General features: G+C 42.7%; 1 protein-coding gene across 4 annotated transcripts in view; it reads left to right on the top strand.

The window, feature by feature from the left end:
• The first annotated feature begins 1241 nt into the window (after window positions 1–1241).
• The window catches only part of kappaB-Ras (NFKB inhibitor interacting Ras like 1), a 78256-nt gene continuing 63847 nt past the window's right edge, over window positions 1242–15650 (top strand). Inside the window, exons 1-4 of one of the 4 annotated variants that reach the window (XM_075671833.1) lie at window positions 1242–1460; window positions 1582–1715; window positions 1796–1915; window positions 15395–15490. In XM_075671833.1, coding sequence (XP_075527948.1) covers window positions 1665–1715; window positions 1796–1915; window positions 15395–15490 — 267 coding nt within the window. In that variant the 5' untranslated portion in view covers window positions 1242–1460; window positions 1582–1664. The remainder of the gene's footprint in view (window positions 1461–1581; window positions 1716–1795; window positions 1916–15394; window positions 15491–15650) is intronic. The other 3 variants (XM_075671859.1, XM_075671841.1, XM_075671851.1) reach the window with 3 other exon arrangements.

The following is a 15650-nucleotide window of genomic DNA, read 5'->3' as shown; positions in this document are numbered from 1 at the left end:
CAGCAACTCTAAGCACGGGATATCAGCTGAACTATATTTAAACGTTGTATCCGTCACATGGTCGTTAATATGTTTTTATTAATGTAAGAAAAGTTTTTGGAGATTAATATTTTCTTAACATTTCTAATATGTTCTGAAACATCCAGATGAGGTTTTGCAACGTGACATGCGTATGGCTGCAGCGAACTAGTCAAATTTACCGCCAGAATTTCGACAGAAACAGCTCAACAAGAAGTTGTGATACCGGCTAGGTAGGCTGTTTGCTAGTAAAGAATTTCGTTGTTGTTGTTGTGTTCCTTTTTTTTTTTTTTTTGCGCAAGACGCCGTTGCGCCTGAGCTGCGTCGACATTCTTAAGAAACAAAACTATGCCATCGACAAGTTTGTGTAAATATGCTTCAAACGGGGGCAGCGCGACGCAACGCAGACAAAAGGAAGAGCTAGAAAAAAGAGACTACGCTTCCCCATTTAAATCTGGAGTCCGCAGCAAAGCCTTTCAGTGGTTCCACAAGAGCAGTAAAATTGAAACTATCAAAGGGGATCGTGATTGGCCCGAGAGCGTTCGGTTGGTTGGGGAGAACCATGCACTTGAAAAACTTGTTAATAAAACAAGCTGAAAATAAATATTTCATCGTGTCATAAATACAGTCGGGCAAGCAATACATACGCAACATGGCATGCATTTCTTAATGAACGGTAAGGATGAAAGTTGAATGAAATAAGAGGTTCTTGGCAGTCATAATGATGGCATGTAACTATCTCTCTTACCTTTGAAGTAAATATTTTATATCTGCAATGCAACAATTGACACCACATTGGTTCACTCATCATGACTAAACAAAAACATCCGTAGTAGTGTAGTAGTGATAGCTACAGTGTCGTCTGCTTCATTCCACTTTTATTATTTTCAAGTTCCGGTTTCTCAAGTACAAGACAACCTTGTGATTTAACAAAAGCATTCCGCTGCTAAGGGGACTAAAAGTGTTAGAATATATATTAGATTTTGATACAGTGGGTTGCATTATGTCGATGTATTCTTGAGCAATATTGAGATTTGTGTAAAATCAGCGCCTGCTAAAATGCAATGAGGCTCCGCATAATAAAAAAAAGATAACAGTGTTGTAAACTCATTTACCTAAAAAAAACTCAAACCTTTATTATTGACTTTTTCTGTAGTCCATTTAAAGATGAAAACATGAAACCATCGGCTATGGCAGGCTATGGGTTATGCCAATGCATTGGTTATGCTATAGCTATGCCATTGGTATCGGTATCATTTTGTCTGGTTTCGGGATTTATGGTTGTTGCTGTTGCGATGGTATTGAGGAAGTTGAGGTTGTTTTACACGAATAAAGTAGTGATTAGTCGATAGAACATGTCTGTCAAAGAAGAAGAGTCTCTGTAAAATCTCACTGGGAGATTGCCTTTTGAAGAGGTGCCGAGTGGCATCTGTGCTGTAAAGGTAAGCGTCACCTTATGCATGCCCTAGGAATTCTGTGCAAGGATGCTGTCAGATCATGTCAGAGTAGCTCGCCAGCTCGGCATCCGTAACTTACTGCGGCGTGTCTTTGTTTTCCTTTCAGTGAATTCTAAACCGAATGCGCGCAAGTCACCGTCCTTTGTTCTTGCTTGATATAGTGCTGTCCTAGTTGCGAATGTTTCTGTGATGCTTTCTGCTACTAAAAAGCGACGTGGGCATGGACAAAAACAAACAATTGTAATTATGCTTGCGTAGTATTTTGCTCGTGGTAGGTATAAGCTTGTGAATTGGACTGAGTAGCAAACTGCGGCGTGCAGATGCTGAAGTCATCAGTGTCATCGGGAAAGACAAGCAAGATCATGGTTTGCGGACACAAAGGCTGCGGCAAGACTTCGGTGCTGGAGCAACTGATATATAACCACCATCCCCTAAAGGCGGTGAGCCCACCTTTGCCGTTTATTCGTTTAGAAATCGTAGATGGCGTTTTAGTGTATGCCAGTGCTGCCTGTCGTCACATATTTAACGTTACGCTCCACGAATATAATGAACTGCCACGAACCTGTGTCAGCTTTGCGCATGTAGGTCCTCCTCATCGAGTGTCATTTAGCTGCGAAAGAGAGTTAAATTCTACGCGGTAATTTTTGCGCATGCGAAGAAGAAGGAATTATTGTGTACAAGTCGTTGCATGCGGTGTGTGTAATGGCTTGATGTACGTATTTAATTAAATTTTTGTCCTCTCATGTCTAAGTGACAAAGAGGAAAACATAGCAGTGACTGAGCTTTGCACTGCAGCAGAATAATTTCTTACTTCTTGATGAGCTCATTTTAAGTTTTCACTGTTACAAATTTGGGGAAGCCCATTTCTAAATGGCAGATCACTCCTAAAACATCAGCTTCATTCCTGTCGCAGGCTGAATGTTATCATTACCCGATTTGTGTAATAGGATTATTGGTGCAGTTGGACTTAGTAACGTTGTCCAAACAGTCTTCTTGTGATTCAGTATTTCCAGTTAAATATTACTGGAAATGCACATGTACATACCGAATTAGTGTTCCAAAGTTCGGTTTTTAACAACAATAAAACTACACTTTATAGGGTTTAGCAGCAATTAAAATATTAAACGTTAATTAATTAATCAACAGCAATTAAAAGATTACCCGTTGATTAATTAATCAATTACTTTTGCTATTATACGTGATAAGGGCATTGAGGGCAACTCTATAGCATGTTACTTGAAAACAGAAGCTACCCACAAATGTGTGGATACAACATTTTTGGCAGCCACACTTTGCTTTCTTGGCCCATGTGAACCCAACCAATTAATATGATTATTAAAAAGTAGGGGTGTGCAAATACTCAAAACTTTAGAATAATGACTCCAATATTGTTGTATTTAATTTGGTCCCCGAATTGAGTTGTCACTATTTCAATATCTGACTATATTTCTAAAAGTTGTAAAATGCCCTATGTTGGTGGCTGCACACAAGAAAATACGAAATTGAAGCAAGAATGTGATAACCAAAAACTAAGCACAAGTACCAGTACGTGCCCTGTGCCACCAATGTGGTGTACCAGTTTCCGCTGCAATGCGGCAGTGTTTACATTGGCCAAACTGGTCAATGTATTAATGATAGACTGCGGCAGCATTTCCGCTCCTTGGAGTGTCATAGCGGCGCCAATCTCCCCCAACATACTAGGGAATGCAAAGGTTGCTATCCCAAATTCAATCCAGCCATTATTGTAGGACTGGGAGACTCTATAGACTTAAGCGAGAAATTATGGAAGCAGCACACATGCGCTGGCTTAGACTAGACATGTGTGTAAATGAGCCTTCGGTGGCTCTCCTAGATAAAGAAACCCAGTTTTTGATTAACCTGTGATAGCTGATTTTTTGCCCCTTAGCACTTTCCAGTCATATAGGGTGCTTTCTATCGCACGTTTCATTTTGTTCATCAGTATGTCAAGGCACGCTGCGCGCAGATGCGACATTTTACTGCTCTGTGTTTCATGGTAATAAACCTCAGTTGCTAGTTACCGCTCGTCCTGTCCACTCCTTTCTCATGTCCGATCTGAAGTCGCGGTTCTTTTCCTCTAAAAAATGTGATAACTTTCATTCCATGCATAGTGGACATGACTACTAGAGCACGCTTTGTCGCTCATGCAGCTAGACTTTTCTGGCAAAACCACAATCAATCGCAATAAAATTTTTTTTAATCATAGAATTTGGCAGTGGGTATTGACTCGTACTGTTTACAGATTTAGCACCTGTGTCCTCTTATCAGATTAACTCTTTGAGACACTGTGTACACACTTGTGTACATTGTGAACTCGCATGTGTTTTTCCAAGCATTTTACAGATGCTGCCAGCTTCACATTTCCAGTCAAATTCCCCACTCTTTGTTTTGCAACTAGGGATTTTTACTGCATTATATATTGAATGCAGATAAAACGAATTTACAAAGTATTCCACATTGCAGCACACAGTTTGGCCTCACCAGATAAGCAATTTTTCTTAATTTTTTCTGCATTCCTGGCATTGTCTCCACAGTTTAAAAAAAATTACCAGCTGATATAACAATCATGAATGTCTCAAAATCAAAAACAGCACCTGCATACAGCGAGTGTCATCTCAGTGCCGGAATTTGTGTATGGTCATAAACGTGTGCAAAGCGTTATGGTAGATGTATTTGGAACGCTTTAAGCGAAACCACGCACAGCATGGAGCAGTGCTCGATTCAGCTAGCTAGTGAACTGCTCGTATATTGCTGCAGAGTTTGTGGCACTGACTTCTTCATTTTATAAGAAGAAACTGAACGATACGAAAAAGCAATGTGCGGACGAGCTCCTAGAGAAAATGCATCGAGAAACATCTCGGACGTTAACTCAAGGGGAGACACTCCTCGAAACTTTTTTTTTTTTTTTTACTACTTGCATTAAAGGTTGCAAAATTCAGTCAAGTATAGATTTTGCTATGCAGACTTCAAATATGGCACTACTTTTCGTGTAGCTGTTATAGTTTTAGAGTTATGTGATGCACAATGGGCAAAATATAGTCATCTTTATGGGCACTTATTTATGTTATAAATTTTCACAAAAGCATCGAGCTTTAGCTTGTTGACGTCTTTGTAAATCGTAAAGTGCCGATATCTAGCCAAACAGTGTGTACAATTACTGAAATTATGCAAAAAAGTAAGAACATTTCAACTAATTTTTTTCTCTATTCTCTGAAATATAACCATGTACTTTTGCAACTTACTGCTTGGAAATATTGCAATTTCAAGTAGGTATTAGCACTACATACCTTCAAAAGTATGTATGCCAAATTTCGTTAGTATACGGCAATTTAAGTGTACACGGTTATTTTCATGTGGTTGTGAAAGAAATTAGTTGAAGTGTCCTAATCTTTTTTATAGTTCCAGTAATTGTACACGCTGTTTGAATAAATATCGTCACTTTGCGGTTTACAAAGAGCTAAATAAGCTACAGCACAAAGCGTTTTGCAAAAATTTATTACACAATAAATTGGCCGCAAAATCACTCGTTTGCCATTGTGTAGGGTTTAACTCAAGAACTATAGCAGCTACACAGAAACTAATGACATATTTGAAATCTGCTTGAAATGCTTTATGAGTGGGTGGATTTTCAAATCTCTAGTACAAATATTTAAAAAATGTTTTTTCGAGGAGCATCTCCCCTCAAGTGACGAGACAAGGATGATGTTGCCCGAGTTAAGTTCATCAGTTCCATTTGCATTGAAGACGCAGATGAACAGAATGTGCAAGACGTATAACTCACAGGACCTCTGGTACTGCGAAAAATTCTGAAAGAAAATTTTGAAGAAAGGAATTGCCTTTTCTCCCTCTCCTGTAACACCACCGTCACTGTTAGGATAGGCCTGAAATTCAGAGTAGCTAGTTTGAGCAAAGCTCCAGCTCGCTGTCCTTTGCCAGGCTAAATGGCTTTCTTGAATGAACGTCATTGTGTGCACCCATGTCCACTCTGTTGAGGATGTACTGGCTTTCGGTCTGTCTGGCCCAGGCCATAGTTGGCACCCATGGCCACACCCTGAGATGACCTGACTGTACAGCAGCAAACCACGAGAAGGGAACCTCCCAAGGAATTCCCTGTTGATTGTCTCAAATATACAGCGACGGACCAAAAAAAAAAAAAATCTCACGTGAAATTCTCCACCAATTCTCAGGAGATGTCTGAACCACCCCTCGAGCTCGGTCAAATAACATGGTCCACGGGCAGTATACGCTGCTGTGAACATCTCAGCCAAATTGTGCTGTTGTACACGGTGCGTGGAGCTCGCAAGCAGATCGGGAAGTCATCTTTCTCTCAAACGCTCTCTTTTCAGCAGAAGGCCCTGCCCTCACTCTCTTCTAGACGCACTATTTTGTCATTCCCTTATGTGGCTGCTATGGGCCGATAGTTGACATCAAGCTGTGGTTGGCTAATGGTGTAGATACTGCGGTTGCCATAGAGTGGTGCCACAAGCACACTGGCTAAGTGCACTGCAGCTCGCTGTGAACAACTGCATTTGGATTATGTTTAGCGTGTCGTAGGCACCAGAAGTGGAAGTCGTGGCATCTACGTTAGCATCCAAAATTAAATTTGAATTGTGTGCTACAGCGACATTTAGAAGGGGGAGTGTTGTGGGGGGCACACCCTCTTGCACCGTAGCTTCCGCAGTGCAAGGCATTGAAGAAGGAATGGGAGCACAGCAGAGGCCATGTTTGATTGCGAATAGCTCCGGTTCCCCTGAACGCATTGAGGTACTTTTTGCGGCAAAGTATTACTTCAAGTGCCTTTTTCCACTTCGGTAAAAAGTGGTTAAAGGGACACTAACGATTAATATTAGGTCAACGTGAACTGTTGAAATACCATCCCAGAAACCTCAAAATGCTTGTTTCATCCGAAGAAGAGACTTATTTTAAGAGAAAATGCGTTCTGAAGCGTCCGCGTACCTCTAGCGCAGCTCAAATCGCCCGCCCTCCGATCGAGGATTGGTGACATCATGGTCTCATAGTGACGTTCCACCGTCGGTGAGTAGAACAGCGCCCGCAGACGGCGCTAAAGGTTTTCTGCGCAAAACACAAATGCGCGGCCAGAAACAGAGCCAAGACAGAGCCGACAGCAGCGCGAAAGCGGAACTATGGTGGCTAGCAGAAGGGAAAGCGCACGATGATAAGCTGGTTCTTTATTTTATGACGCCAACTTTGACGCTCTTTGCAGTGGACGTCCCTGACAATGACACATTGGCTCGCGATGCTGGGCTTGACTTCAGCGATTTAAGCACTGATGAATGTGACCTGCTACTGAGGGCTCGCGCTGCTGGCGTCGTTGCGTACTACTACGACAGCAACTGTATGTCATGGCTATACATATTCGCACATTTGTAGCTTTTCCTTCGTGAAAACCAAATGCTGCACTCACTGCCCCGTCTTCGACCTGCAGTTGTTCTTGCGCTTCAGAGAATGCAGACAAGACCGACGGAACAGCGCTACGGGAAAGCATTGCTTTGAAAGGCACTCCACACGGCTTCAGTAAGTCGGTGTTGAACTCGTAATCCTCTGGACGAAAGTGCAGCGAGCACACTATGCGATTTTTTTGCTCTTTGCCAACGCTCTGTGGCCGAGGTACGGCACTTAACCACTTCGAACAAAGAGGTTCACTCGTTGGCACACAGTGATAAGTAACGTTGGATTCGCCGCTGAAACTGCCCTTGGCCAAGCTTCGCGGACCGTTCACGCATCCCACGACATCACATGGACGTGGCATTCTCGCTGCTTGTTCCAAATGCAAGTTTTGCAAGCAAGCAGAACCAGCACAGCACAATGCGATAATGAAACAACTGAAACTCCAAAGCACGTGCGGCGCAGAGTCGAGCGCGCAGAGTCGAGCGAAAACGAAACCTTTCGACCCTACTGAAGGGTAACGTCAAAATGTTATTTTTTCTTAGAATCGACAAGTAGTATTTTCTTCCGTCTTATAACCTAATGAAATGATCTTTTTAATACGAGTAGTTGAGTACTAGTGACATAAATTATGATGAGGAGTGCCTTCGTCATCGGGCTAGTACCGGAATGTCGCTGGGGGGTCTCAAATCGTGTCCTGCATTTACCTCAATTTCTTGGTTACTAAAGCTCTATTCGTGATTATATTGACACCTTAGACGTTCTAGAGCATTGCTTTATCACTTTAACTTGACTTCATAGTAACCTTTAGTGTCCGTTTAAGGGCTCCTTTAAGGCCGTTGGAGTCCTACTGTTACCAGAACCACTCAAGACTTTTTGAGAGTCACTACCTTGTGCACTCATGTATACATTTCTTGTGTTTGTCAGCATGATGCCCATCTTCATCGTCGTCTTTCGATTGCTGCGGTGAAAACTTGCCTCACTCGGTCCTGGTTGTATCGCCACCAACACTGTGCTCAGTGCACAGCCCAAAAGCCTCTTGAATGTAAATAACACCCAAATGCCACACATTTTTTGGAGGTACATGCCTGAGTCCGTCATAAATTAATTTGTGAAGAAGAACACATGCAGTATTCAAGCAAAACATGCAGATATGAACATGACTTTCAGAGAATGGAAGAAGAACAAAACCAGAAGCTCACGACCGTGCCAGAAGCAGTACCAGCTCAGAGCTGTCTAACCATAAATTAGAAGGCTGCAGAGGCTGATCAAGGATATGCCACTGTACCTGATAAAATACCACAACTGCTTTTAGTTTCCATGCCGGAGACCCATTGCTGAATTTTGTGATGACCATGACGCTTTTTACACAATTGTGCACATACCATATTTTTCTGCATATAACGCACTTCCACATGTAACCCACACTCCCAATTACAACTCCTTCAGAATAAGAAAAATATCTGTGTGTATAAAGGACAGAAATAGCTTTGTACAACAATTCTCAAATCTTTGTCAAAACAGTATTCATTCGCAGATGCATGACTCATTCACACCGTATCTTTGTGCTCTGTTCCCCACCTGTTCGGTGATGCTGATAATCTCCACTAAAGGACTGTCACCAAGTGCAACTTATTGTAATCCGGGTTCTGGTTCACTGGCACTTCTTGCACTATTCGTTAACTAATAACAAAATGCAAAACGGCGATTTGAACAACAGAGAATGGGTGTCTATGTAAAAGCAGAAAATGTAGCTTCAACATGCGAGAGAGAAGTTCTCAAGGAGGTAATGAAACTGGGATAATGAAAATGGCAGAGAACTTTGGTGCCTCAAAGTGTGGACCTTGAAGTGTGGCTTCACGGCAGCATGCGTCAAACTGTCGTGAAGCCACATCTCAAGACTAAATGCGCATATAACCCGCACCTTGATTTTAATGTAAGGCTTTTTGTATTTTTGGTGCAGTTATAAGCACAAAAGTATAGTACATGTAAAAAAATACAGAATGGTAGTTTATTGTTTGCCACTGACCTATTTAGATTCACTGAAGCCTACTTAAGTGGCCTATTCTGAAAAATATCTTTCTTTTTTTTTTTTTTCATTCAGCAGTCACTCAGTTTTTCATTAGAACTCTTCTAATGGTAAAATAATGTCAGAGGTGAAATAACTTGCTTCAAGCAACTTTATACAGGCAAGTCCCCGAAACAGGTGACATTGGCAACAACAAAGTCAGTGAAAAAGTAACCAAGATCTAACACCTGTGTCTTGCTTGCCAGCCTCTACTGTTCGAGTTTGCTGCTGCTTGTGTGCGGCGCCTAAAGGTAAATCATCGTTAATGAAGTGCTTATGTATCACACAGTAGGGATGTGCTCAGTGCAAGCTTTAAAGGTGCCCTGAAACACTTTTTGAACGCAGTAAAACAATGTTGCCGATCTGTTAACAAGGCTTGTGTGAACATGTGAGCCAAATATTATTGCACTGCATGCAGCAGAGTATTTACAGTTTCATGTCAAAAGCAGTAAACAGTCGCTTGTTCTCACATTCATAATGTCATCGAAGGCAGCTGGTCCACCGATGCTGTTGGCCAATTTCATAATCGCGAGGACATTCTCAGTAATACATAATTGCTAATTTTGATTTAAATAAATTAAATATATATATGTCTGCGATCTCAGAAAAATAATTTCATCTTTGTACTGCGCATAGCTGTGTTTGCCGCACGTGGCATCCGAGATGGCGTGCTGCATAGCGGGCTCTACTGCGGCCAGAAGGGGGTGCTGCAATGAGCCCTTTCGCTGCCGCGACATTCAGCTTTTGGCCAGCACTTTGCTCTCTTTGCTTCTCCACTGTGTAGCTTCCAGTGCACTAGTGGAGACGAATAGAGACAGAAAGCCGGGTATCAGTGCGATAACTCCACCTATAGTTGAAGGGTTCGAAATATTTTTGCTGCATGAGATTCTTAAGACAACGTCCTTTAGTGGTGAGGCCATTCTATGATTACTTAGATAAAGTGTTTTAGGGCCCCTTTAAAGAAAAATGAATGCTATTCTGCTCTTCCCACTTTCCCCCTCCCTGCCCTCAATGTCATGTTTGCGGGATTTTTACTACTTTTAATGTATCCACGTTGGCAGATATGTAATTGTGATTGAAAGATTAGTTGCATGTAGTTGATCACTCATCCAGCTGTATTATTTGAGGACATTATGACTCGGAGGAAGAAAGTACCACAGAAACAGTACAGGTATAGTAAAATCGGCATGCAATAAATTTAAATTGATTACTATCGCAAAGAATATGAACTGAAATTACAGGTTTTCTGCACGCATGACTAAATAAAAGCCTCTTAGCAGTGTGCTTAACTTTTGATGAACCCTTTAGATATTCATGCAGTTTTTTTCTTAAGCTTCATCATATTTTAAAATTTTCACGGAGCATATAGTGCAATTGTGTCTGTCCAGGAGATTCACCTGAGCAGGCAGACATTATTTGCACAACATATTGCTGTGTCCAGGCAGTCAATTAAGAATCACTAACTTTCTGATTATTCACTTTAGGACATGCTGCAATTGCAAATGAAACTATGCAGTAGTGAAATTATCACTCCTTAGCAGAAATGCTAAGAGTAGCACCATTTAGGAGATACCTTCCTCAAGATATGTTCAAAAATTGCATTGCTGGTCCAGTTAAAATTGTCTCGAACTGCTAGAAAGACACTCTTGAGAGTCTTGGAATGCCAGTGTACTTTGTAGCACATTTAACTTTTTCATTATTCAAGTTATTCTCCGATCATTGATTTCAGCTTGTTAAAAACTGTTATTTAGATACATAAGGTTATCTATTTTGTTAGCCTGGGAAAAGGGTTTTCAGAATAAGTTTTGGTTTGAGCTTGTCCAGCAGCTGCTGGTGCTCAACAGTGGAGGTTGGGAATGCCTTCCTACTCAACTACCAGTACCATAACTTCAAAACCAACCCAAGAAGATGTAAAAGCAGGGAAACTGCAAGCTACACTATCTGGAGCACAACACTGGAACAGAAAACATTTTCTTGCAGAAATGGTTTGCAGAAATGGAGTTTATCGTTGCCTCACAAAGTCTAGAAACTTCACAGCATGGCACGGGCACTGGAAGGACAATTAATTTTTTTTTTTTGCTACCAAAATAACAATTGTGTGCTTAAAGCTTTTTCAGAAAAGTGTTCTTGAACCATCTATCTGTGAAGTTTACAGTTGTGAACAAAAAGATATGAAATTTGGCATTTGGGTCATGTGAGGTAAACTGTTTCAGAATGTTGGTGCTGCATTATGCCAAACTGCTAGCCTAGGACTATAGTATCTTGAGCACGCACTGCTAGCGTACTTTATTCGCTGACATAGCCCACCCATCATGTACGTTTTTTATCTATTCCAAGAATGTTTCACAAGAAGTCCGTAATATCAACCGTTAGGGAAAATATGTGTACGCTGGTGAGAGAAATCTTAATGATAGGTGTGGAGGTGAGCTGAACAAAAGGTTCTTCAAAAAGCTGCACCAGGAGTTTTTCATGTTGCTCTGCAATTTTCTCATTGACACTTTTCATCTAATTATAACATTTGAGAAGTTGATTAATTAAGATTAATTATGTAATGAGGCGGAATGCAAAAGATAATCTGAGTATCTCCAAGCAGCAGCAAACAACATTACCTTGGTTCTGTCCAGCTACGTGGCACTCACGCATTTTTAAGTCTTGGTGCATGATAGTTGGGACACCCTGTATATATACACTGTAAAAAGAGAGGAGGGAAAAAAAGTTTCTTATGTTGAATTCCAATGGCGGAGTCGGAGCAGCCGACGGACTCCGCGAGCGAGCACTTGACTCTGGCGCAGAGCAACCCCTCCGGATCTGCGAGTGGAACACAACCTGCGGCGCCGGAGCAAGGCGGAAGCAGAAGTTCTATCACAGAGTTACCCAGGATACCTTGCGTGTTGTCACTTCCTTCCGCTGTTTGCTCCCAGCACCGCCGCACCGGTCACTTATCTCTTAGCGCCGTTCACCTGTTGTTTATTTAAAAGTGCGGAATGGATATCTCGCCAAGCATGCAGCAGCTTTTGCTTCCTCGCAAGTCGTGACCGGTGGCGCCTCCCAGCAGACAAACGTGGTAAAGGAAATACGTCACGCAGAGTTCCGGTCCACTCCGCCGATTTTGGCGGAGCATCTTTTTCTGCTCCACGGGGTGACTCCCGCTCTGAATCCCCTCCGACTCTCTCATTGGAACACCTTACTCCCGCCCTCACTCTGCCATTGGGACAAACTTGCTCCGAAACGAGCAGAAAAACTTGCTCCGACTCCGCCATTGGAATTCAACATTATTCACAGGTGCTGATTTTTCAAAAAAAGAAATAAAAAGTAAAGGTAATTGATGGTGTCTTGCATCCCAAAGCCACAGTTAGCAGTGAGGGACACACCGTGGCGGTGGCTACAGACTACGTCCATGCAGATCTAAGCACTCAGAAGCACAGAAAAACAGAGGCACAAGAAATGAGGAGTGGACAAGAAATGGGCAGTGCCTGCCATATACATTTCATGCCGGATGTACTGCACATAAATTGACTCATGCAAAACTGTTAACTCCCAAGTATGAGCCATAGTCGTCATAGCAGCTTGTGCCATTTTCCTCAAATGTGGGTGCTGCTTTTCTAGACCATTTCTGGCTTTTTGCAGTTCTCCTGGAAGGGGGTGGGGGAAAGTTTAGAAGTGGGTATTAAAGGGAAGCTGAAACGGTTTTCAATTTCCATGAATTGCTGGGATTGGGAAGAACAGACCTAATAATTTATGGTTCCGAAATTTTTTTCTTCGTTTTATTAATATAAGGGGCGGAAATCGCTTTCTAAATCACCCCCGCGGACACGCCCCCATCGCTTCCCGGAGCGCCGGGTGAGGTGGTTGCCAGAGGAGAGAACCGGCGAGAGTGACGTCACTGGCGGGGACCGAGCTGCCGGACCGGCGTGCTGGCATGCGCTGGCATGCCTCTTTCCGTCCTGCGCTTTACTCAACGACGCTACCAGATATTTGCCGCCGCCGCCGCCGCTCACGTTTGTTTTGAGATTTTCGTTAACTGTTCTTTCCTTCTGTGCTGCGTGAGTGCCTACAGCCAAGGGCGCCCAACATGCCCTCGTTCTGTGCAGCATTCGGCTGCGCGAACACACGCGGGTGAGACGATGTGGTGTTTCACAGGTTCCCGAAGGACAAGAAGCTTGCAGCGCAGTGCGGTGAGGAGAGATAAGTTCGTGCCGACGAAATCAACTGTGCTGTGCTCGGACCATTTCCGCGATAGCCGGATAGCCTTACGACAAATGCGGAAACGCGTTGTTGCTAGCGTTGCTATACTCCGTTTCATACATCAAGTGCAATGCTGTGGAGGCTTGAGATACTTCTTGCAGTGGCTGCGTTTGCACTTAGAAAAAGTTCGGTGTTTCTTGACCCGATTTTTGAGAAAACTTTTCATATATAAGCTCAGTCCTGAATGAAAAAAAAAGAATTTACCCATAGAAACAATCCGTGTACTTATACGGCTGCTAACACGTTTTTTTAAATCAATTTTCTTTTCGGCATTGTTTAATTGCAGTCCGTCGCGGCAGCTTCACGTGCATGCTCGCGCGAGCAAATGCCGCTGGCACGCTGCGAACCATAGACGGAAACGCGCGGACTAATAAATTTTGGTAACCGGACTTCGTGCGTAGCTTCCACAGCGTTGCACCTGAGGTATGAAATGGAGTATAGGCTTGCCTAGTGACATTCGACGTACGGTTGCAGTTATCATGTTTACCACACGGCGGTGCTAAAACTGCCTAATATCTTTATGTCAACACTAGCATGGAGCGCGCATACCGATTCTTGATCGAGCCACAATCGCAAAGTCGTCGAACCATATTCTGAATATTGCACATATAATCCCCCTGACCATCTCGGTCTGGATGTGTATGATAAGCAACTTCCATGACTGTACTTCGCAGCACTGCATGTGCGCGCTTTGAAACGCGCACTTATGTTCGCGATCGTGTATCAACGCTCACAAAACCACGGGACTTTAGACAAGCAGCGGCAAGGTGCTTGACATCGCGGAATTGTACCCGTGTTTACAATCTAATGAGAAGTTAGTGCTTCGGCATTCTTCCAGCAGCAAGTTCCCAGTGACACTTTAGCGCATTTTTTCTCCCGTCATTGGAACGTGCAGCTACACGAAAAAAAAAAGCATACGTAACAGCTAAGATTTACAACGCGCGAGAAGGTGCACACATCACTCTCGCTTTTGGCACACTCAACATCGTCGTTGCCGCCGTTACCGCCATCGTTTTCCGTATCGGCTGTCGGTTCGAACATGTACGGCGAAAATACAAGCTGTCCGAGACAGCGAGAACGTTCCATAATGCTTACAACTCAGCTATGACGCCAGAACAGAACAGCGTGCTAACGGCGGCGCCGACCGGCGACCGCCGCCATTGATGTCACAGCGGCTCCGACCAATCACGGGCAACAGCGGTGTTCGCGCGATATCCTGAGGCGCTGGTGCGCGTTTTCATGAAAAAACAGCCGCTTGCGCTTGTTTCCGCCCTTTTTAAACGAGTTATTCGTGTTCAGGGGACTCAAAACTGTAGAATGCCGCAGAGAACTCATTTTTTTCGAAAAGTGTTTCAGCTTCCCTTTAAGGGGTGGGGATGTGTTGACGCTGTTTGGCGCATATGAGGGGTGATCAGAAAAGCTTGCAACTTGTGTATTAAGGAAACTGCTAGGGGTGTCAATGTGTGTATATATATATATATATTATTTTTAACATAATCCTCTGCCATAAACTGACTAAATATAGATAGAGACTACTTGCATCAAAACCTTGTGTGGCTTGACACATATATTCAACATTTCCTTCTTTTACTTATAATATTTATGAGTCCTTATTTTTAATGTCAAATGCCAGCGAGCTGTACCACTTGAGCATGGTATGCCGGGTGTTTCACATAACTTGAGTCAAGAATGTTAAAAAAGTTGGTAAAACACAGCTAGGTGAAACCAACAACATATTGTTTGCCATCATGTGGCGTTCTTTTTGCAGTATTTTTCAGTCCCATACTTGTCATTATAGACAACCTGGTATTCATTTTTGTCAACACTAGCTGAGATACAGGAACATAGAAATATAAGTTGCGGCTGTTTCAAGAGCTAGCATTTCTCTGTTGACGTGCTCATACATTGTCTTTTCCGCTGCTAACCGTATATAAGGCTTTTCTTTTGGCTCTGCTTTGAAAATTTCCTCAGAAATAAGTGCAACCACAATATTGTCATACATGATTACATTGCAGCGGTGCAGCTAGTGTTGTGGTGTTAGAGGGGATGGAATAAGTCTACGTAAGTGGCGAGGTCAGTCACATTAAACAGTAGATGGCCACCTTTGAGGATCAGGGGAATGCGCTATCGTTTACTTCATTTATACACTGGACTATACTACTTTTCGTCATCATGTTCGCAGGACATTCAGCCAACAATTGAAGATATCTACTGTGCTTTAGTCGACAATGACCGAGGAGGGAAGGAGAAGGTGCAGTTTTTCGACTCCCGTGGTGTGGTAAGCAGCTCTTTTATGATGTGTGCTTTGACTTTGGACTACTGGTGTTGAAACAATGACACTTCCTAATTCCTGACACGAATATTCAATAAAAATATCTTCAATTTTTGCATTAAAACATTGAATATTTTCTCATTTCTAAAATCAGAAGCCCACAAAC

This window comes from Dermacentor variabilis, chromosome 1 (genome assembly GCF_050947875.1).
Source record: "Dermacentor variabilis isolate Ectoservices chromosome 1, ASM5094787v1, whole genome shotgun sequence".
NCBI classification, from domain to species: Eukaryota; Metazoa; Arthropoda; class Arachnida; order Ixodida; family Ixodidae; genus Dermacentor; species Dermacentor variabilis.
This window is presented reverse-complemented; position numbering and strand designations above follow the sequence as displayed.